This window comes from Erithacus rubecula, assembly GCF_903797595.1.
Source record: "Erithacus rubecula genome assembly, contig: scaffold_244_arrow_ctg1, whole genome shotgun sequence".
Taxonomy (NCBI): domain Eukaryota; kingdom Metazoa; phylum Chordata; class Aves; order Passeriformes; family Muscicapidae; genus Erithacus; species Erithacus rubecula.
Window position 1 is genome coordinate 59,828 of NW_027636078.1, and position 23,792 is coordinate 83,619.

At 52.2% G+C, this 23,792-nt stretch overlaps 1 protein-coding gene and 1 long non-coding RNA gene across 3 annotated transcripts; both read right to left on the reverse strand.

Moving 5' to 3' along the window:
* Positions 1–282: 282 nt before the first annotated feature.
* On the reverse strand, positions 283–4,435 carry LOC306815825 (U1 small nuclear ribonucleoprotein A-like; the record flags this gene model as incomplete). The annotated part of the gene is given in 6 exon segments (XM_079332355.1): positions 283–358; positions 1,202–1,290; positions 3,488–3,557; positions 3,559–3,658; positions 4,370–4,393; positions 4,396–4,435. Coding segments are annotated over 6 exon segments (399 nt in total).
* A 7,406-nt stretch (positions 4,436–11,841) lies between these two features.
* On the reverse strand, positions 11,842–13,501 carry LOC306815828. Of its 2 annotated transcripts, none has more exons than XR_013777481.1 (3): positions 13,404–13,501; positions 12,568–12,653; positions 11,842–11,875 (listed from the first exon to the last, which is right to left on the reverse strand). It is a non-coding gene; the product is annotated as an uncharacterized lncRNA (long non-coding RNA). The 2 variants fall into 2 exon arrangements; XR_013777482.1 differs by lacking the exon at positions 11,842–11,875 and adding an exon at positions 12,252–12,268.
* Between the last annotated feature and the right edge of the window lie 10,291 nt (positions 13,502–23,792).

Sequence of the window (23,792 nt, forward strand, 5' to 3'; positions counted from 1 at the left end):
CGGGAACCTGGCACGGGAACGGGGTCAGGGACAGCCCAAGAAACCAGGAATGGGACCCCAAAACACCTGGGAATGGTACCCAAAAAACCTGGGGATGGTACCCCAAAACACCTGAGAATGGTACCCCACAACACCTGGGAATGGTCCCCAAAACATCTGGGAATGGTACCTAAAAACACCTGGGAATGATACCTAAAACACCTGGGAATGGTACCCCAAAACACCTGGGAATGGTCCCCAAAACATCTGGGAATGGTACCTAAAAACACCTGGGAATGATACCTAAAAAACCTTGGGATGGCACCCCAAAACACCTGGAATGGTCCTCCAAAACACCTGGGAATGGTACCCAAAACACCTGGGAATGGTACCCCAAAACACCTGGGAATGGTACCACAAAAATTTTGGAATGGCCACCACAAAATCTGGGAATGGTCCCCAAAAGCTCTGCAAATGGTACCACAAAAACCTGAAGTGGTACCCCAAAAAATTGGGAATGGCCCGACAAAACCAGTGAATGGTCTCCCCAAAATACCTGGGAATGGTCCTCAAAAAATTCAGGAACATACCCTCAAAAATTCAGGAATGTTCCCCAAAATTCAGGAATGTTCTCTCAAAAACCCCAGGAATGTTCCCTCAAAAAAAACAGAATGGTACCCCAAAACACATGGGAATGCTACCACAAAAATTTAGGAATGTTCCCTCAAAAATTTAGAAATGTTCCCCAAAATTCAGAATGTTTCCTCAAAAACCCAAGAATGTTCCCCCAAAAAACTTAGGAATGGTCCCCCCCCAAAAAAAAGGCAATGTCCCCCCAAAATCCGGGAATGGTTCACAAGAAACCTGGGAATGTCCCCTCAAAAATTCAGAAGTGTTCCCTAAAAATTCAAAACATTCCCCCTAAAAACCCAGCAATGTTCCCCTCAAAAGTTCGGGGATGTTCCTCCAAAAAACCTGGAAACGTTCCCCCAAAAATTCAGGAATTTTGCCTCAAAAATTCAGAAATGCTGCCCAAAAATCCAGAAATCCCCCGCCCTCCCCACCCCCAATCCAGAAACATTCCTCCAAAAATCCAGAAACCACTCTAAAGTCCTGAAATTCCCCCCCAAAATCCTGATATTTCCCCCAAAATTCCACCCCCTCCCCACTCTGAGCTCCCACAGCCCCCAGAATTCCCGAATTCCTAATTCCTGGCTCTCACTGCTGGAAGAGCATGGACAGCATCAACTCCTTGACCTCCTCAGGGATCTTGGTCAGGAACAGGATGTGGTTCGGGGGGTTCTCCAACAGCTGCGGGAATGGGGGAAACAACCCAAATCAGCCAAAATCAGCAAAGATCAGCCCCAAATCAGCAAAAAGCAGCCAAAATCATCCCCATAATCAGCCAAAATCATCCCCAAATCAGCAAAATCACCCCAAAACTCAGCCCCAAAACCAGCCCAAAGTCACACTGGATACACACCAAAACATCCCCCCAAAATCTCACAAAAATCCCCAAAAATCTGCCAAAAACTACAAATCCCCTGGGGATGGGGCCATTCCTGGGGGGATCCAAGGATTTGGGGCCATTCCAGTGGTGGGATCATGTGACCCCATTAACCCCACCAATCCTCCATTAACCCTATAAATCTCCCATTAACCCTATAAATCCCCCATAACTCAGGTTATGGGGTCACTCATAGGCTGTGGGGTTGACATGGGGGCCCTTCCAGGGTTTGGGGCCATTCCCAGGCTGGGCTCATGCCCGGGGGAGATGTAGGGCAGTTCCCCCCCCAGGTGTGGCAGCATCTGGGGCAGCTGCCCCAGCAGTGGCATCCCCTGAGGAGAGACCCCAAAACCAGCCCAAAGTTACCCCAAAGTACAGAGAGCCCCAAATTATCCCAAAACCACCATAAAGTTACCCCAAAGTACAGAGTGAACCCCAAATTACCCCAAAACCAGCCCAAAGTTACCCCAAAGCAGAGAGACATCACCAAATTACCCCAAAAACACCCCAAGTGACACCAAAGGCATAGACAGAATGCCAAACCACCCTATCCCAAATCCCATAAGTGACCCCAAATCCCATAACCCCAAATCTCTTAAGTGACCCCATAACTCACAGGCACAGCTCCCTGTGCCCCCCTGTATCCCGTTCCCTTTTTGGGGCCACGCGCGTCCCCGCCCTTGGCCTTGTGCTTGTCCTGATCCCAATCCCAGAACTGACCCCAAATCCCAGAACTGACCCCAAATCCCCCAATTGACCCCATAACTCACAGGCACTGTTCCCTATGCCCCCTTGTCCTGTTCCAGCTCCACAAATGTTTCCTCATCTTGGCTGCAATGTCCGAGTCCGTCTTGGTGAACTGGATCCTCTGCAACGGCACCTCCCACATTTTGGGGTTTTCTGAGGGGTTTGGGGGAGTTCCAGGAGGCATTTTGGGAGGTTCCAGAGGGAATTTTGGGGCTTCTAAGGGATTTGGGGCATTTCTAGGAGGCTTTTGGGTGTTTTCTGAGGGATTTTGAGGGGGATTTTTGGATTTCTGAGAGATTTGGGGTTTCTGGGGGATTTGGGGCATTTCCAGCAGGGATTTGGAAGTTTTCTGAGGGATTTCTGGGGGATTTTGGAGTTTCTGAGGGATTTGAGGGAATTCAGAGAGATTTGGGGGGTGGGGGAATTTGAGAGTTTCTGAGTAATTTGGGGGGAATTGAGAGAGATTTTAGAGAAGTTCCCAGAGGGTCTTGGGGGTTTCCAACAGATTTTTGGGGGTTCCAGGCTGAATTTGAAGTTTCATTATGGGCTTGGCATAGAAGGGAAACCTTTGGGAATTGCTGGCTGGAGTTCAGATTTTTTCACAGAATTTCAGGGGATTTTCCCAGAATTTCAGGGGATTTTTTCCAGGATTTAGCTCCCACCATGAGTTGCTTGTATCAGAGGAAGCTTTGGGCCAGCTCCTGGTTGGGTTTTGGAGTGTTCCTGGTTGGAGTTGGGGTTTTTTTTGTGGGATTTTGGGGATATTTGATACTGGGTTTTTGGATTTTTTCCCAGAATTTAGGGTTTTTTCCCAGAATTTGGGAGGTTTTTCCCAGAATTTCAGAATTTTTCCCAAAATTCAAATACTTTTCCAAAGGATTTGGCTCTGACCACAGGTTTGTCATAGAAGGCGAAGCTCTGGGAGGTTCCAGGATGGACTTTAGGAATATTTGAGGCTGCATTTTTGGGTTTTTTTTCCCAGGAATTCAGGATCTTCCCCAGAATTTCAAGATTTTTCTACAATGTTTCAGAATTTTCCCCCAAATTTGTGTCTCACCATGGCCTTCTTGTACAAGGAGAAGCTTATGGGTTATTCTCAGTTTAATTTGAGAGTGATCCCAGGGGATTTTGTTGTTTGTTTGGGGTTTTTTTAATCGGGATTTCAGGCTTTTTCCCAGAATTTCAGGGGTTTTCCCCCAGATTTGGGTTTTTTTTCCCCCAGACCCCGGTATTTGGCCCCAGATCCTGTCTCACTGTGGGTGTGTCCCAGAAGGGGAAGCCCTGCATGGAGCACAGGCCGGTGCTGGCGCTGCTCATCTCCTGAGGTGACAAAGGCCTGGCCCCGCATGTGGAGACTGCGCCACAGCAAAATGTCCAAAACCTGCCCAAAGGGGGAGAAAATGGCACAGAGGGACTCCTTCAGCTCTGGGGGGACAGGGACAGCACGGTGACACTGGGGACAGCACGGTGACAGTGGGGACAGCATGGTGACAGTGGGGACAGCACGGTGACAGTGGGGACAGCACGGTGACAGTGGGGACAGCGCAGGGACAGTGGGGACAGCGCAGGGACAGTGGGGACAGGTGACATTGGGGACACAAAGGGACTTCTTCAACTCTGGGGATACAAAAGGACAGCACGGTCACCATCGGAACAGGTGACAGTGAGGACAGCACAGGGACATGGGGACAGCACAGAGACAATGGGGACACAGACTCCTTCAGCACTGCAGACAATGGGGCCATAACAGTGACAACAGGGACAGGGATGCCTTCAGCTCTGGGGACAAGGACAGAAAGGACAATCACAAGGACAGAGGTGTCAATGGGGACAGGGTGAGAGGACAGGTGACCATGGGGACAGGGACTGCTTTGGCTCTGGGGACACAGGGGACAATGACAGGGACAAGGAAAAGATGGGGACAAGGAGAGGGCACAAGGACAGGGACAGCTCTGGGGACAGGGACAAGGACAGGTGACAGTGGGAACAGGGACAGCTCTGGGGACACACACAGGACACATGGAGAGGTGACAATGGGGACAGTGACAAGGACAGGTGACAGTGGGGACACACAGACAGGTGACAGTCTGGACAAGGACAGGTGACAATGGGGACAGTCCCCCAGCCCCCCCTCACCGTCCTTCTTGATCTTCTTGTTGAGTTGTTGATGGTGTGGTTGGGGTGGGCGTCCTGCACCGCCATGGCCGGGACTGTCTGTGGGAATGGGGGGGATTTGGGGGGGTCCAGGACCCCTTCATCCCCTGGAACCTCCAAATCCACCCCAGACCCACCTAAACCCTCCCAAATACCCTCAGACCGCTGCCAGTCCCCCCAAAATTTAACCCAGACCCACGTGAGACCCTCCCAAACCCTCCCCAGACCCCCTCAAAGCCCTTCAGACTCCCCCCAAACTCCCAGACCCCCCTCAGAAGCCCCAGATACTCCAAGTTCCTCTCAAAACCACCCCTCAGATCCCTCAAAAAACCCTCCAGACTCTCTCAAGCTCACCCCAAAGCCCCCTCAGACCCTCCATTCCCCCCAAACCCACCTCAGACCCCCCTATTCCCCTTCAATGCTCCCCAAACCCCCCCAATCCCCCATTTCTCATCAGACTCAACTCACAGACACCCAGTTCTGTCCAAAGCCCTCCAAGTTCCTCTCAGAGCCCCCAAAATGTCCCCAAGCTCTCCCAGACCCACCTCAGAACCCCCCTCATTTCTCCCCAAATACACCACAGACCCCGCAAAAGACCCTCAAACCGCCTCAGTTCCCCCCAAATACATCCCAAACTCATCTCAGACGACTCCATTTCCCTCATATCCACCTCAAACCCCTCCAAATCTGCCCCGGATCCACCTCAGATACCCCATTCCCCCCAAAGCCTCCCCAAACGCACCTCAGACCCCTCAATTCCCCTCAGATTCCCCCCAAATCCCCCCATTTCCCCCTGGCCCCACCTCAGCTTCCTACACAGCCCTCACGCTCTCCCGCCACTGCCGAGCACACGGGCCCCTCCCAGCCAATAGTGGCGCGTCTCTCCCCGAACCAACCAATCAGCGCGCGGTTTCTTCCCGAATCAACCAATCAGCGGCTCCTCTCAGCAACACCCGCCTCCCCCGCACGGCTACAGCCAATCAAAGGCCAGGTGGGAGTGGCATCCTCTGAGCCCGGGTCGGGCACGGAGCGCTGCGGTGCGTGGGGGCAGCTCCTCCAAAAACACGCGCACCTGTGGCCACCTGCGCCTCTCCTTTTATTCTCTACAAACCAGGAATGCACAATTCGCCTCATACAAATCCATCACCTCCTCGCTTCATATGGCAATTAGTTTCACACCTCTTTGCTCCTTTTAGGTTGCTCTGCTGTTTGTCTGGGGGCTTTGGGATGACCCCTGGGTTTCACAGGCTTCATGCCAGCTCTTCACTGTCATATTTCAGCTCCCAAAATTCCCCCCTCAAATTCCCACATTTAGACCCACATGTAGTGCACAATAAATTTGGATTCTGATCACGAGCCCATAGTCTCTGTCTCTCTCTCTATCGTTAATAAAATGCCCCAGGACTGGAACCAAGACCAAGACTGGGAGCAGAACTGACACCAGAACCGAAACTGGCGCAGGGCTGGCAGCGCCGCGGGCAGGGAGCTGTGCCGCCGGGCAGAGCCGTGACGGGCTCTGTGTTCCCAGGGCTCGCCGGGATACTCATGAGAGGGCAGCAGGAAGAGTTCCAGGTGCTCAATGAAGGTGAGTGAGGGCAGCGGGCTGGCAGCAGGGGCTGGCAGGAGGAGCTGCAATCCCTGGGCAGGCAGCTGCAATCCCTGCCCCGGCTGCAGAGGGCTTCACTCCCTTTGCGGATGGACGGTGGCAGGGACGGAGCACAGAGAGATTTCTGGATCGTGGCAAGGACTTTTGGTCAGCACCTAGCGGGTGATCCTCTTGGCCATTGCAGGACCTGAGTGGGATGCCCTTTGCAGGAAGGTCTCCTGGGTCTCCTTGGATTCCTGCAGATCTGGGCCTTGACTGTGATTCTCTTGCTCTCTGTTACAGCTCTTCATGCCCAAAGGAAAAATACCAGCTCATCACATTTTAACTTCATATTCAACCCTGTTTACGGGCTGTGAGAGAAATAGAATTAGCTTCCTCTTCAGAATCCAGTGAACCAGCATTGCAATAATAGCACAAGGAGACACTGAAGAGGACACCATATCAAAATGTTGCTGGAGCTCCAGGCACAGCTGATGATTGGCACAGCTGAGCCTGTGAGAAGCTCGCATGGCTTCAACCCTCTCCCTGCCTGTAAATAGCTCTCTCCCTCCAGTCCTCAGACTGTGCCCATCCCCCTTTTTTTCCTTGCCACCTCATCCATTTGCTTTGCCTTCCATTAATAAACGGTTTGGCTTCTTCACTTTGCCTCCATCTCTGTGGAGCTGAAGCAGCTCAAATCCGGAGTCCTGGGACACGCAGGCCTCTCCTGCTGTGGTGAAAACCTTTTGTTCGCCTGATAGACCTTGAGAGGATTTGCAAGGACTTGGAGGCTGGGATATCATTTTGCTATTTTGCTTTACTTGCAAGGATGCTGTTAATTATTTTGCTTTGCTTGTCTGAAAGACCTTGAGAGTGAGCCAAGATGTCTCTAATTGTTTTGCTTTGCTTGCCAAGATGCTGATAGTTATTTTCACTTTGCTTGCATTAATTATCTATCGCCTTAAGTGTTAGTAAGGGTCAGTAAAACAAGGGTGAGGAAGACTACTCATCTTCATCCCTCGATCACCAGAAGGCAGAAGAAGACCCCCTAGCAACTGAAAGAGCGTGCGCAGAACTGCTAGAGGAGGAGCATGAAACCCCGGGAACTGAACAACTTAAAAGTAGTGAGCGGGGAGGGGGGCTGTGGCAGTTTCGGAGCAGGAGCTTCCCTGTCGCCCGGCGCTGTGGATTTTGCTTTTGCCTTCTGTAACTAATAAATATTTTTAACTTTGATTTGATCCTTTATGGCCCATTCCGTTCATTTATAACACCCGTCCCCCATATTTCGATCCCCCTCATATTTTAGGGTTCCCCCTCGCAATTTTGGGGTGCCCCCCACACACATTTTGGGGTCCCCCTCCCCCATATTTCGGTCCCCCCCTATTTTGGGTCTCCTCACATATTTTGGGTCCCCCTCCCCCATATTTCGATCCCCCCCCGAAATTTTGGGGTCCCGCTCCCAAATTTTGGGGTCCCCCCACTCGTATTTTGGGGTTCCCCTCCCCAATTTTGGGGTCACTCCCATATTTCAGATCCCCCCCAGATCTGGGGTCCCCCCCCAATTTTGGTTCCCCCCCCCAATGTTTTGGGTCCCCCCTCCCCCATATTTCGATTCTCCCCATATTTTAGGGTCCCCCTCCCAATTTTGGGTCTCCTCCCTCCCCAATTTTGGGGTCGCCCACCCATTTTGAGGTCGCCCCCCCATTCTGGGGTCAATCCCTCCCCCAATTTTGGTTCCCTCCCCCCAAATTTTGGGGTGCCCCTCCCCCACCTGGTTGCGCCGCTTCTGGGGCAGCGCGTGGCACCCGGAAAAAGGGGTGACCCCCCCCAAAAGGGACCTGGGGCACCCCAAAATCCGAGATCACCAAAAAAACCCCCAAATTAACCCAAAATCCCAAAAAACTCGGGGAAAATCCACCCAAAAATGACCCCAAAATGGCAAAAATGACCCAGAAATGGCGTAAATCCACACAAAACCCACACCCGGAAAAAGGGGTGACCCCCAAAAGGGACCTGGAGCACCACAAAATCCGGGATCACCAAAAAACCCCCAAAATTTACTCCAAAACCCCCGAAAAAACGTCAAAATTCATCCCTGAACCCCCAAATTTCCCTGAAAACCTCCAAAATTCCCAAAAATAAAAAAATAAGATCCCACAAAATCCCCAAAAAATCCCACAAAAATCCATAAAAATCCCCCCAAAGTCCCCAAAAATCCCCAAAAATCCCCCAAAAAATCCCCAAAAATCCCCCCCAAAAATCCCCCCAAAAATCCCAAAAAATCCCCAAAAATCCCCCCAAAATCCCATAAACCCCCTCAAACCTCCCCCAAAAATCCCATAAAAATCCCCCCAAATTCCCCAAAATTCCCAAAAAATCCTCAAAAATCCCCCAAAATCCCCCCAAATCCCCTAAATCCTTCTCAACCCCCCAAACCTCCCCATAAAAAATCCCCCAAAAATCCCCAAAATCCCCCAAAAACCCCAAACCTCCCCCAAACCTCCCCCAAAAATCCTCAAAAATCCCCAAAAAATCCCCAAACATCCCCCAAAAATCCCAAAAAAAATCCCCTAAAAAAACCCCAAATCCCCCCAAATCCCCAAACCTCTACCAAAAATCCCCTAAATCCTTCTAAAACACCCAATCCTTCCCCAAAAAATTCCCAAAAAATCCCCAAAAATTTCCCAAACCTCCCCCAAAATCCCACAAACCTCCCCAAAAAATCCCCCAAATCCTTCTAAAACCCTTAAACGTTTCCCCAAAAAACACCAAAAATCCCCAAAAAATTCTCAAAAAATCCCCCAAAATCCCCCAAACCGCCCCCTAAATTGCCCCCAAAAAATCCCCAGAAATCCCCCAAAACCCTCAAAAATCCCCAACCCCCCCCAAAAACTCCGAAAATCCCCAAAAAAATCCCATAAATCCCCCCCAAACCTCCCCCAAAAATCCCCCAAAAATCCCATAAAACCCCCCAATCCTCCCCCCCAAAAAATGCCAAAATCTCAAAACCCCCCCAAATCCCGCCCAGAGCCGCACTCAAGCTCGACCGCGAACAGCCCTGGAAACGGGGAAAAAACGGGAATTGGGGAAATTGTAAAAATGGATAAAAATAACCGAATGGGGAAGAGATCTGAAAAATTACAAAATCGGGAAAATTGCAAAAAATTGTAAAAAGAGAAAATTGTGAAAAATTATAAAAATGGGAAAATGGTAAAAAATTATAAAAATGGGAAAATTGTAAAAATGATAAAAATACTGAAATTGCAAAAAATAATAAAAATGGGAAAATTGCAAAAAATGACAAAAATGGGAAAACGGTAAAAATGATAAAAATGGGAAAATTTTAAAAAATGGTAAAAATGGGAAAGTTGAAAAAAAATTATAAAAATGGGAAAATGGTAAAAAATATAAAAATGGGAAAATTGTAACAAATGGTAAAAATGGGAAAATTGTAAAAATTGGTAAAAATAAGAAATTTGTAAATAAACGATGAAAATAGGAAAATTTTAAAAATTATAAAAATGGGAAAATTTAAAAAATTATAAGAATGGGAAAATTGAAAAAATGATAAAAATGGGGAAATTATAAAATATTGTAAACCGGGAATTGGGGAAAATGATAAAATATTATAAAATATTATAAATATTATAAATATTATAAATATTATAAATATTATAAATATTATAAATTGGAGAACCGATAAAAAATTATAAACTGGGAATTGGGGAAAATTTATAAAAAATTATACATTTGGAATATGGGAAAGTATTAAAAATTATAAACCAGGAATTGAGGGAAAAATTATTTAAAAAATACATTTTGGGTGACTTCAGGTGATTTTGGCTGGTTTTAGTTGTTTTTGGGCTGGTTTGGGCTGGTTTTGGCAGTTTTTGGGGAGGGTTTTGGGTTGATTTTGGGGTATTTGAGGTGTTTTTGGCCGGTTTTGGGTGTTTTTGGCCATTTTTGGGGTGATTTTGGCCGTTTTGGGGTGTTTTTGTCACCTTTTGGCAGCCCCGGGGTGAAGCTCAGCAGGGTCATTTTGGGGTGATTTTCGGCTGTTTTGGTGGTAATTTTGGCTGGTTTTTGGCTGGTTTTTGGCTGGTTTTGTCGGTTTTGGGGTGATTTTGGGTGTTTTTGTCACCTTTTGGCAGCCCCGGGCTGAGGCTCAGCAGGGTCAGCAGATTCTCGATGTCGCTGCCGATGCTGCGAGCAACGCCCGGGTACTGGGGGGACCCAAAATCACCCCAAAATCACCCCAAAATCACACCCCAGACCCCAAAATCAGCCCAAAATCACACCCCAGACCCCGAAATCACCCCAAAATCACACCCCAGACCCCAAAATCACACCCCGGATGCCAAAATTACCCCAGAGAACCCAAAATTACCCTAAAATCACCCCAAAATCACACCCCAAACTCCAAAATTACCCCACAGACCCCAAAATTACCCCATAGATCCCAAAATTACACCATAGACCCCAAAATTATCCCAGAGACCCCAAAATTACCATACAGACCCCAAAATTCTGCAACAATTCCCAAAATTCCAACTCAAATCGCAAACTCCCAGCCTGAATTCCCAAAATTCTGCCCCAATTCCAAAAAATCCCAGCACAAATTCCCAAAATTCTGCCCCAGTCCCCAAACTCTCATCCCAAATCCCAAAATTTCCACCCAAATCCTTCCAAAATCCCCCAATTCCTGTTTTCCCCAAAATTCCCATGCCATTTTTCCCAAATTCGCCCCAAATTCCCATTTTTCCCCCCAAATTCCCATTTTCCCCCAAATTCCCCCAGTTTCCCAAATTCCTGGGTTTTTTTTCAAAAATTCCCATTTTTCCCGCAAAATTCCCATTTCTCTCCCCCCAAATCTCCATTTTCCCTCAAAAATCTCCATTTTCCCCCAAATTCCCACAATTTACTGGGTTTTTTTTTTCCAAAAATTCCCATTTCTCCCCCCATTTTCCCCTCCAAATTATCATTTTCCCTCCAAAATTCCCCATTCTCTGCTCCCAAATCTCCATTTTCCCCCCAAAATTCCCATTTTCCCCCTATTTTCCCCCCAAATCCCACCAATTTCCCATTTTCCTGGGGTTTTTTTCCAAAATTCCATTTTCCGCCCATTCGCCCTGCCAAATTCCCATTTTTCCCCCCCAAATTCCCCCAGTTTGCCAAATTCCTGGGGCTTTTTTTCCAAAATTTCCATTTTTACCCTCCAAATTCCCATTGTCCCCCACCAATCTCTATTTTCCCCTCCCAAAATCCCAATTTTTACCCTCCAAATTCCCATTTTCCCCCAAAGTCCCCCAATTTCACAAATTCCTGGGTTTTTTCCCCAAAATTCCCATTTTCCCCCCCAAATTCTCATTTATCCCAAAAATTGCCTCAAATTCCCCCAATTTCCCAAATTCCTGGGGTTTTTTTTCCAAAATTCCCATTTTTTTCCCCTCCAAATTCCCATTTTCCCCCAAAATTCCCATTCCCCCCCCCCAAAATTCCCCCAATTTTTAGTTTTTTTCCAAAATTCCCATTTTCCCCCATTTTCTCCGTGAAGTTCCCCCAATTTCCCAAATTCCTGGGGCTTTTTTTCCCAAAAATTCCCATTTTTCCCCCCAAAATTCCCATTTTTCTCCCAAAAGTCCCATTTCCCCCCCCACAATTCTCCATTTCCCTCCCCGAATCCCCCCATCCCCGTCACTATTATCCCTACTCTCATTTTTGTTCTCACTTTTATTTTTATTTTCTATTTTATTTTTATTTCTATTTCTTCCATTCCCACCTGCACCTTTAGCGCCCCCTGGCGGCCGTCGCGGAGCCGCGCGCGCTGAACCTGCCCCGGGGAAATCCTGGAATTCCAGGAGCTGCTCCCGCCAGCCCGGGCCCAGATCCTCCTCCAGCACAGCCTGGGGATCCCAAAAATATCCAAAATTACCGAAATTCCAAAAAACACCTGGTGAAAATCCAATAAATTATCATAAAATCCCATTAAAATCCTATAAAAATCCTATAAAAATCCCATAGAATCCGGGAATTTCTGGAGCTGGTCCCAAATCCTGACCCAATTCCTGCTCCAGCACAGCCAGGGGATTCCAAAAATTCCCAAAATTATCAAAATATCCCAGAATTCCAAAAAAAGCCAAGTGAAAATCCCAAAAAGTAACATAAAGTCACATTAAAAATGATAAAATACTATAAAATATCAAAAAAATCACATTAAAAACTATAAAAATCCCATAGAATCCTGGAATTCCTGGAGCTGGTCCCAAATCCTGACCCAGTTTCTGCTCCAGCACAGCCTGGGGATCCCAAAAATTCCCCAAATTATGGAAATTAAAAAAAAACCCGGTGGGAATCCAATAAATTATCATAAAATCACATTACATCCTATAGAATCCTATAAAAGCCCCATAGAATCCTGGAATTCCAGGAGCTGGTCCCAAATCCTGACACAGGATAAAAACCCCAATCTCCTACTCGGGTCTGCCAGCCCGGCATGGTCTCTGCGCTCTGCCGGAGCCAAACCCCAACAAACCCCAATAAACCCCAATAAACCCAATAAAATCCTATAAAAACCCTCTAAACCCCAATCCCCTACCCGGGTCTGCCAGCCCGGCATGGGCTCTGCGCTCTGCCGGAGCCGCACCAGGATCTGCTGCAGCTGTGGGGTCAGAACCGACGAGTCTGTGCGGGACTGTGGGGTTATGGGATTGTGGGATTGTGGGGTTATGGGATTGTGGGATTGTGGGATTGTGGGGTTATGGGATTGTGGGATTGTGGGGTTATGGGATTGTGGGATTGTGGGACTGTGAGGTTATGGGATTGTGGGACTGTGGGGTTATGGGATTGTGGAATTGTGGGGTTATGGGATTGTGGGATTGTGGGATTGTGGGGTTCTGGGATTCTGGGGTAATGGGATTCTGGGGTTATGGAGTTTTTGGGATTTGGGGGTTTATGGGGTTATGGGATGTCCTTGGTGTATTTTGGGATATTTTGGGGGTGTTTTTGTGGTGATTTTGGGCTGTTTTGGGGATATTGCTGGGATATTTTTGGGGTGGTTTTGGGGTGTTTGTGGGATTGTTTTGGGATATTTTTGGGGTGATTGTGGGATTGTTTTGGGATATTTTTGGGGTGGGTTTGGTATAAATTTGGGATGTTTTGGGGTGTTTGTAGGGTGATTTTGAGAAATTTATTGGGGTGTTTATGGGATATTTTTGGGGTGATTTTGGGTTGTTTATGGGATGTTTTTGGGGTTGTTTATGGGATATTTTGGGGTGATTTTGGGATGTTTTTTGAATTTTTTTTAGTGTTTTTGGGATATTTTTGTGATGTTTATGGGATATTTCTGTGATATTTTTGGGATTGTTTTTTGGGTTATTTTGGGATATTTTTGGGTTTATTTTGGGGTGATTTTGGGGTGTTTTGGGGTCCCACCTGCCATGCTCAGCAGCTGTCCCAGTTTCAGCGCCGCCCCCCTGGCCCGGCTCAGCGCGGCACCAAACGCTCGGCAGCGGCTGCTGACAGCAGGGGGGAGCCTGGGGGACAAACTGGGGAGGGGGAGACAAAACTGGGGAGGGGGAGACAGATTGGGGAGGGGGAGACAGATTGGGGAGGGAAGACACAGACTGGGGAGGGGGAGACACAAATTCGGGGGGAGAGACCCCAAAATTGGGGAGGGGGGTGGGGATTTGGAGGGGATTTGGGGGTCCCCAATTTGGTCTGGGGTCTCAGGGGGATTTTGGGAGTCCCCAATTGGGTCTGGGGTCTCAGGGGGATTTTGGGTCTGGGGTCTCACACTCACCCTGGCGCTGCTCCTGCCCCCACAGCTGCATCCGGGCGGCTCCGGCCAAAGCCCCCAGACCCAATTCCAGCGCCAGCCCTGGGGGAGCCAAAACTGACACCAGAGACCCCAGACCCAATTCCAGAAACCCCAGACCCAATTCCAGAGACCCCAGACCAAATTCCAGAGGCCCCAGACCCAATTCCAAACTGGGCAGGTGGGAGACACCAATGGGGGACCCCAAAATCCCAGGTCCCCCATTTCCATTCCCAGTCCCCTGCAGTCCCTCCCAGTCCCCTCAGTTCCCCCAGTCCCTCCCAATTCCCTCATTTCCCATTCCCAGTCCCTCCCAGTCCATCCCAGTCTCCCCAGTTCCCATTCCCAGTTCCCCCAGTCCCTCCCATGGCCGCTGCCCGGCCCATCCGGCTCACGGGCACCGGCGCTGCCGGCCCCGCCCCCCGGCCTGGGGAGACCCCAAAATAAACACGGGGAACCCAAAACAGAGAGAACCCCAAAAATACAGAGAACCACCAAATACAGAGACACCCCAAAAATAGAGACCCCGAAATAAACACCGGGGCCCCAAAAACAGAGACCCCAAAACACAGACCCCAAAAATAGAGACCCCAGAATAAACACCGGGGCCCCAAAAATCAGCACGGGGACCTCAAAAACAGAGACCCCAAAATCAGACACTGGGACACCCAAAAACACAGAGAACCCCCAAATACAGAGAGACCCCAAAAATAGAGAGAACCCCAAAAACAGAGACCCCAAAAATCAGAACAGGGACCCTAAAAATCAGCACGGGGACCCCAAAATAAACACAGGAACCCCAAAACCAGAGAGAACCCCAAAAAATACAGGGAACCCCAAAAGCAGAACATGGACCCCAAAATAAACTCTGGGAACCCCAAAAATACAGAGAACCCCCCGAAAAATACGGGAAACCCTAAAAACACCCAAAATAATGAACCCCCCAAAAATGAATCCCAAAAATAGAGGGAACCCCCCAAAAATACGAGAACCCAAAAATAACAGGACCGACCCCCCTCCCCCCAAAAATATCAGGGCCCCCCCCTAATACTGGGAAGCCCCAAAAAGACCCGAGACCTCCCCCAAAAATTACTGGGACCCCCCAAATATCAGGACCCCCCCCCAAATATTGGGACCCCCCAAACTCCAGGACCCCCCAAAAAGAGCCGGGACCCCCAAATATCCCCCCCCCCCCCCCCCCGGAATATCGGGATCCCCTCCCAAAAAACACCGGGACCCCCCAAATATTGGGAGTCCCCCAAATACCGGGACCCCCCAAAACAGCAAAACAGTCGTGATTCCCCAAATACCGGGACCCCCCCCCCCCGAAATATCGACACCCGCCCCAAATACCGGGACTCCCCCCGAAAAATAGCGGGAAACCCCCCAAATATCGGGATCCCCAATCCTGGGACTCCCCCCCCCCCCAATGCCGAGAATCCCCAAAATCGGGACCCCCCCCAAATATCGGGACCCCCCCCAAAAAAAAATACCGAGACCCCCCCCAAACACCGGGACCCCCCAAAAAGAGCCGGGACCCCCCCCCCTCCCCCCAGTCACTGACCTGGTCCCAGTCCGTTTTTTGGGGGGGTCCAGGGGGGGGTCTGGGCCAAGCCCCGTCCGAGCTTGCCCCGGGTGGAACCCCTGCAGGGACCGCCGGGAGAGCGCGCGGAGCAGCATCGGGAATTTGGGGAGGGGGCTGGGATTGGCGCCTCTGCTGGGCCGGGAGTGGGGGGTGCGGGTGCTTTGTGCCTTTTTAGCCTTGTTCTGCCTTCGTTTTCCGCTGTTTTATCCCCCACTGTGTGCAGTTTTAGGGTTTGTTTTTGCTGCCTTTCCCCCTCCTCTTTCCCCCGCGCGTGTTTGGGGTGCAGCAGCCCCGGGAGGGCTGTGCCGGGCTCGGTTCGGGCTCGGTGCCGTGGCGGGTCCGCACGGCTTCCACCGCCACCTGCTCGTTCCCAATGCGGGGATCTAACCCCTGCAGATATGGATGCCCTACTGCAAAAGTTTCTCTTTCCCTTCCCCGCGGGGCGGCATTCCCCCCTCTCCCCCGTTCTTGGGGCGCTCCCGTTTTCCCCGCGGGGTCCCGGAGCTGCCGCCGCCTCTGCAGCCCGAGTGCTGAGCCAAAACAAAACAGAACAGAACAAAAACAAACGAAACCAAACAAAATGAAACTAAACGAAACGAAACGAAACAAAAAGAAACGAAACAAAACAAAACAAAAAAAGGGAAAGGGTGAATTTTTTTATTGTTTTACTGGAGGAATTCAAAACTATCTGTGTGCACTGTGGCACAGTTAGAATGGTGTTGGCTTTTAGTATAATAATTAGAAATGTATATACCCAACAATATTTAGAGGCCGACAATGTTTCTGCCCCCTTAATTCGGGGACCCTTTATTCACAAATGTTTTTAATTAAATGCCAGTAAATGAGCAGTTAATATTTAAGCGTGGACAGAAAAATGCTGTTTACCATAAAACATATGTGTCAACATTTTCATTATTTATACCTTTTTAGTACTTTCAGAATGATTAAAGCTGTACTTTGAAAAATCCTAATAAAGCTATACTTAATAATTGCAATTACCATGATCTATGCTCAAATCCAAATTACATAGAATCACAACATACTTATCACATCCTTTACAATCCCTTCATTAAAAACATCCTGTTCACAGATTTTTCGGAATTTTTAGTGCCTTTTTGTATGAACAGCATTAGGGTTAGTTACGTCTATAACTTGTAAGAGATGTTGGTTTCTCTTCCTGTTAAGTTAAGGTGCAATATTGTAATGTCCAATTGCAATCTATTAAGATTAACTAAGGCTAAGTTCTATTAGGTTAATTCTGTTCTATTTAATTTCTGTTAAGCTTCAGTATCACTAAGTTTAGACAATGTTCTGTTCCAGTTTTATTTTGATCATGTAATGTTTGGTACTAATACTGATTAACTGACTTCTCTTAAGTGTGCTTTTTGTTCTACTGAAGTGATAATTAGGAATAAACCGGGACCTTTTCATTTTGCTGAACAAGGGTCTGTGTTTTGATTCATTTCTATCTCAAAGGCAAGTTCTGCTGCAACACTGTTGATTGCATGGTGTGAATTTACCCCTTTTCTAATAGGCATAATTCATAAGATATTAATGTTGGATTTGCAGCTGAATTTTTCATATGTTTTAGCATCTCTTGGTGTAATTGTCTATGAGACACATGTCATTTTCAGGATATTTTCTTCTCTAGTTGCATATGCATCTCCTTTATCCAGGCTACCTCTCTGTTGTCTCATGATTGTCAGTATTTTCAGAGTTCCAAGAAATGAAAACCTCTTCCAAACTGATGATCTTGTGGTCCTCGTGAGAGGACAGAGCACAGATGCAATCCCAATCCCTTACTGAAGCACTCCAGCAGTTTGTTGCCATCCAGACATCTCCATCCCAAGGAAAACTTTGGAGTTTTGGATGGGTTTGAGTAATCTTTCACCCCAAGACCTTTACTCCTGACTTGTATTCCTAAGAAACTTGTTATTGGCAAGATATCAGGGATTCTCTTCCAGTTAGAGCCTGGACTCTGGCTCGGGCTCTGCCCGGATGGGAAACTGCCCACAGACCCAAGTGTTTCCTGCATCAAAACAATACTTGAGTCATTTGACTTGGCAATTTGACCCCATCAATAGAGATCTGGACCTATTTTTGAAGTGAGCTTGGGAATAATTTTCCAGAGATGATTATCCAATTCTGCACTGATTGGATGTTTATCAGCTGTTGCTGACACTGGAATTATGGTACAATGTTCTAATGCTTGGTAATCATCTAATTTCATGTTATTAATTATGTCTGTTATCATGCCTGTTTTTGATTGATATGTCTGAATTATCCCCCACTGCTGTAACTTTCTGGTCTCACTAAACACATTGTTTTGTTATTCCCTTCAGTCACTGAGGGTACTTGGAGCACTCGAATGGGGACTGGGGAGTCCCTGCACCTTATAACTACATATTATATTACTGGCTTTTTGCAATATTAAAATGAATGCTATCTGTTTAATTTTGGTAAACCTTATTTTAGTTCTGTTATTAACAAAACTTAGAAATAATAGTATGATAAATATATTTCTCTTGGACTACAACATGGTGATTTAAAAAAGCTTTTGTTCATCTGAGTAACTCAGAGAATGGTAAAAAGATGACCAGGAGTTTCTTCACATTCTTGGATTATCCTACCTGGATGAATATAGGGATGACAACAACCAAAACCCCAGAGAAATCATTTATGGAGCCACAATAAAAGCTGATTTACAGGTTGGGGATGATTTTGAATAATACATGAAGGTCAATGAATACTCAACATGCTGATGCATTTAGGGAAGTCTTGTCTGACTTAGTGTGTGCTCTTGGCTGAACTTCAAGTACCCGGAGATAAGAATCTTTTTCTTTATTGTTTTTGTCTTTGTGTGGGTTTCCCGTGCTGGGGGAGGGGTGGATTTCGCCTGAGGGAAGCAACGCAAGGCCGGGGAGTGGGAGGGGCTGTCCCGCGTCTGGGGGCCTCCCCTGTGAGCTGCGGGGACCAATCGGAGAGCTGACTTAGTGATGGACAGCTCGGAAAACCAATGAAAAGTCATTTCGCTTTCTCAATTCACAGTGGATCAAGTTAACTAATCTCTCCTTCGGCCTCAGGCTCCCGGTGTGGTGCCGTGGCCTCTGGCCGGTGCCCCGGCCCCCGGCCCGGCCCCGGCTCTGCGGGGAGCCCCTGGCCCAGCCCCGGCTCATGCTGGGACAGTTTCAGGGGCTGCCCCCGGGGCGCGCGGGGCTCGGCCATGGGGCGAGTGGGGCGACCGTGGAACGGACATGCGGACAAACGAACATGCGGAGAAACAGCCCCGGGGGTTCAGTTGCAACAGCAGCAGCGGCAGCAGCGGCAGCAGCAGCGGCAGCAGCAGCAGCGGCAGCAGCGGCAGCGGCAGCAGCGGCAGCGGCAGCAGCGGCGGCAACAGCGGCAGCGGCAGCAGCAGCGGCAGCAGCGGCAGCGGCGGCGCCAGCGGCAGCAGCGAGTCTACAGATCCTTTGGATCTCTTGTTCCTTCTCTTCCTCGGAGTCGCTTTCGCCGACCCTCTCCCTCTCTTACCTTCTCCCCTCTTCCCGTTCCGGGCCATGTTCCGAGCCCGCCCCCGGCCTCAGGCGGGGCTGCCCCTGCCCCGTCGTCGGCCCCGGCCCCGGCCATCCCCCCCCGGTCTCGCCTCCGCCCGGCTCTCGCTGTCCTGGCTGTGGCGCTGTTGGCTGGGCATCACTTCTCTTTGGCATCGCTTGTCCCGGCCCCAGCCCCAGCCCCAGCCCCAATCCCTGTCCCAGTCCCAGCCCCATCCCCAGTCCCAGCCCCATCCCCGGCTCCTCCCGGGGCCTGCAGAGGGCACACGTGGTGCGGCCGCTCCCGCCTCCCCCGCTGTGGCTCCTTCAGCCCGAGCTCCGCTGGGGCTCGGGGTGGGTGGGGATGTCCAACCCAGGACGCTCAGGGGGCGCTCGGGGGCCGTGTCTGGCCCCGGGCCGAGCGCTGACAGCCGCGTGTTGCCGGCAGGGGAGTCACAGGAGGCGTTGCAGGAGCGGTACCGGATGGATTCGCTGCTGGACAGCGGCGGCTTTGGCAGCATCTTCCCGGTCACCCGGCTTGCGGACGGCACCACGGTGAGTGGCAGGAGCGGAGGAGGAGGGAGAAAGAGGGAGGAGGAGGAGGAGGAAGAAGAAGACGAGGAAGGGGAGGTTGGAGCGCGGCGTGCCAGGCGGTGAGCTCAGCCCGCTGCTGCCCCTTGGCTCGCAGGTGGCCGTCAAGCGCATCCGACCCTGGGGCGATCTGGTGAGTGAGCGGGGCCAGAGGCTCCCATGGACAGCACTCCAAATCTTTCCTGTGCCCCCTCCAGGTGCCAGACACGGTGAGGGACATTCACCAGAGACTCGTGTCCTGTGGAACTGTGGATGCCAGGCTGCAAAATGACCTTCTGAGGCTGGCTGAAGAACACCCAGCTAATGTGGTGATGAGCCTCCTGCGCTCTGCGCCATTGTGTGACAGGTATGCGGCACAGGTGCCCTGAGAGCTCAGGCTTCACTGGCCTGTAGGGCCATTGCCCTGCACAGCCTGTCCAGTGGGGTCTGCCAGACACTCAGAGAGCTCTGGGTCCCTTGAGCCACCCTGTTTGCTGATCCTTCTGCCATGCTCCCTCCCTGCCCCTCAGGGCACGGGGGCTTTGTCACTGACCCCACTCAGCTGTATGGGGCTTGGTACTGATGCACAGCTCTGGTCCCACAGAGCTGCTGTCTTGATGTGGAAAACCATCGGCTCATTGGGACCAGCAGTGCAGAAGGTGCTTCCAGAGCTGCTCTTTGTGATGGAAGACAGGCCAGTATACAGCATGTTCTTCATCAAAGAGGACAACGAGGCCGTCTTTGCACTGGCAGTGAGTTTCTGACACTGGCCTTTGCTTGCCCTCCAGGTCCCCTCTCCAGCAGCTCTCCATGCTCTGCCCAGTGCCCTACAGCTCCCAGCCTCGGGCACTGGGCTGAAGGCTGGGCTAGGGACAGGCTCAGGGGCAGCAGGCCGGGTGCTCCCCCTGCCTCTCCCCTGGGACCCTGCCACACGGACACCTCGGCACTGAGCACTGCCTCGGGCTGCTCTGTCTTTTGCAGGCAACTCTGGTGCTCTGGGTGACTGTCCACATGCCCGAGTGGCACCACACAATGGTCGCATATTCTGCCCGTGTCTTCGTGGCTCTGCTCTTCCAAATTTTAAGCACCACAGAGCAGATGCCACAGGAGGTTGAGAACTTCTGGACAGCGTGCCGGGAGGAACACCACCTTCCCAGCAAGCCCAACAGGTCCCAATCACCCTGTCCTTCCCATACCCTTGTGGCCAGGGTCACTGCTCCCAGCGTGACCTGGCCTTTGCTCTGGCCACAGGTTTGCAGTGCAGACCATGAAGGCTCTGCTCTGCCTACTGGGCTGTGACAAGAAGCTGGTGGCTCTGGAGCGCAGGCGGGTCTGGGACACCCTGCTCTGTGCTGAGACCCAGCACTATGCAGTGGGGCTGCTGGCCAGGTGAGTCTCCCTTCTCCCCGCTGCCAGCATTGGTGCCCTGTGCCCGGAGTGCCCCACACACTCCCCGTGGTCATGGGCAGAGAGCCTTGGCACCGAGGGACGGCCGAGCAGCCTGGAAAAGGCTGGGAGAGGAGGGCTCCCAGGAGCAGCCGCCTCCCAAAGGGCCCACGTCCCCTCACAGGGTGCTGGGCAAAGGTCCCACACCTCTGTGAGTCAGTCCTGGGAGAGGTTTGCCCGCCCAGCTCAGGACTTTGGTGCCTTTCTCCTCCTGCCAGGGAGATGCGCCGTGGCTCGAGCCCCTTGTGTTGCAGCATCGCCAGGCACCTGCTCAGCCTGCTCATCGGGGGGCAGCCGCGCTGGGATCTGCCGGCCCTGGCGTTCTTTGTGGAGGTGAGCCTGAGGGCCAGCGCTGCCTGGCTGAGCTGCCTCCCAGCTCTCTGGCTCTGGGAGCCGCAGCCGCCTGGCACGGTGCGCGCCCGGTGCTGCCGCCTGGGCCCGGCCCTGGGCAGTTCTGCACTCCCAGCGGCCGGGTCCCTGTCACTGCCCTGTGCCTTTCAGGTCCTGCAGTGCCTGGACTTGAACAAACTCGGGCACAGTGCCCTGTCGGTCATGTCCAGGCACCTGCCGAGCGAGAGCAGGGACAGGCTGCGCCTGGAGCTCAGAGGCCTCGTGGTGCTCAGCAAGGAGCCCTCGCTGGTGAGAAGGGGGCAGTGGCTGAAGCCGCGCTGGCATCGTGGAGCTGGGCAACACAGCCCCTTGGGCTTGCCTGGGATTCGGCAGCTGAGGCAGCTGCTCCCAGCTCTCTGCCTCCCGCTTCAGCTGCCCGAGTGCCTCGGCACAGGCCTCTGGCCTCTGGGCCCTGAGGCAGCTGCGTGGGGTTGCAGGGCCAGGGCCCTGTTGGTGCTGCAGCCCTCCAGGGCTTCACAGCACAGCCTTGTGTTGCACACAGAGCGGAGGAATACGCGGCGTCTACCACCACCTGGTGGAGCAGCTGGGTGATCCGGATGGAGAGATGGTTTGGATGACCCTCTCTGTGCTCGCCCACATGCTCCAGGAGAAAGACCTAAACATACCCAGCGCCACTGCCCAGAAGCTGGCTGAGCCACTCCTCCCACACTTTGAGAATGTAAGGTTCTGTGGACTGCCAGGAAACTTTGTGCCCTGGGCAGTTTTGGGCCTTTGCTCCACTGGGACTGGACTAGTTGGTGCTGAGCTCTTCGCCTTTCCTCCAGGACAACAGCCACGTGCAGCTGCTCTCCATCCAGCTCTTCAGCAAGGTGATGGAGCTGGTAGTGGAAGAGGGGAAAAAGGCTCTCACCAGAACCGTGAGCCAGAGCCTGCTTCCCCTCTTCTTGCACTGGCATAACGAGAACCGGTGCGTGGCGAAGGTGAGGTTTTGTGTCGTGCTGCTGCATCCCCGGCAGGGGCTTGGTTGCCTCTTCCCCTGGCGCTTCGTGTGCTCCAGGCTCGCCCTGGCCTTGGCCCAGGGACGTGGGTCCCATGCCCCGGGCTCGGGTGCCACCTCCGGCTCTCTACTGCTCTCCAGGCCTCTGGCGAAACCCTGCTTTGCGCAGCACGCTTCCTGGGGAGGAGGGATCTGGAGGAGCTGCTGAGCCAGCCGTGGCGCATGAAGGTCGCCAAGTGCCTGGTAAGGCCAGCCTGGAAGCCCCAGCCGCAGGCTGGAGAAGTCCCCTGCCCCTGGAGCTCAGCGTGTGGGGCCGGCAGCTGTGGCCCTGCCCAGCGCCGCAGCCAGGGCAGCCGCAGCCTGCACCCTACACAGAGGCTGCTCCCTTCGCTGGGCTGCGTGGGCTCTCGGCCGGGCTCCTCCGGCCCCGAGCCGGGTGCCCTCGGAGTCCCGGCCCGGCTGTGCCTCGGGGCTGTGCGGGCCGGGGAGGCTGGGGCTGGGTGCAGGGAGCACCTGGCCGAGGGGCAGAGCCCTCGCTGAGCTTTCCCTCCTGGCGCTCTCCGCAGCTGCTACAGGACGAGAGCCGAGCGGCCGAGCACCTGCGCTGGGCCCTGCCGTGCCTGCAGAGCCCGCAGCCGCGCCTATGCGACAGGGCGGCCCTCAGGCTTCATCGTTGAGCCGCCAGCCCGCCCGTCCCCTCACCGCCTCCTGGCCCGGCTGCGTTTGCCCCGGCAGCGGGAGCCGGGCCCGGCGCGGTGCTAGCCACGCCTGCCCTCGGCGCTTGCCGCCGCCCTCCCGCAGCCGTGCCCTGGGGCGGACCACCATGCGCCAGGGGGCACGGGCTGAGCCCTGCCCGGGGGACGAGGCCGTGTGGCCGCAGGGCTGGCAGCGCCCCTGGGGGGCAGCTGTGCCGCTGGGGCCGACACGGGCTCTGTGTTGCCAGGGCTCGCCGGAACGCTCCTGAGGGGACACAAGGAGGAGCTGCAGGTCCTCAGCGAGGGTGAGTGAGGGCAGCCGCCCTCGGGGCAGCGGGGCCGCCGGGGGCAGCTGCAAATGCCGGGCACGGAGCTACAATCGCTGCCCAGCTGCGGAGGGCTCTGCGGCCTGTGCGGATGAGGGGCGGTGCGGGCCGAACACGGAGAGCTCTCAAGGACACGGGGGATCCGTGGCCAGCACCTTCTGGCCCGTGCCCTGGTCTCCTGCTCTTTCGTGGCCATGGCAGGAGCTGGGTGGGACGGCCCTGGCAGGAAGGTTTCCTTGGATTCCCACAGTCTGGCCTCTGACTGTGGTTCTGCTTCTCTCTCTCGCAGCCCTTCAAGCCCTGAAGGAAAACAAGAGCCCCTGCTTTATGAGGCAGGTTATCCAGCTGCAGTGAAACAGAAGATCTGCCGAACTTCATCTGCTGGATCAGAAGAACCACTGTCCTTCGGCGACCTGCCCATTGAAGATGGGAGCAGCTGCAGAGCAGACGGGACCAGCTGCAGCTCCAGGCACAGCTCTTGCTGCTCACAGCTGAGCCTGTTGCAAG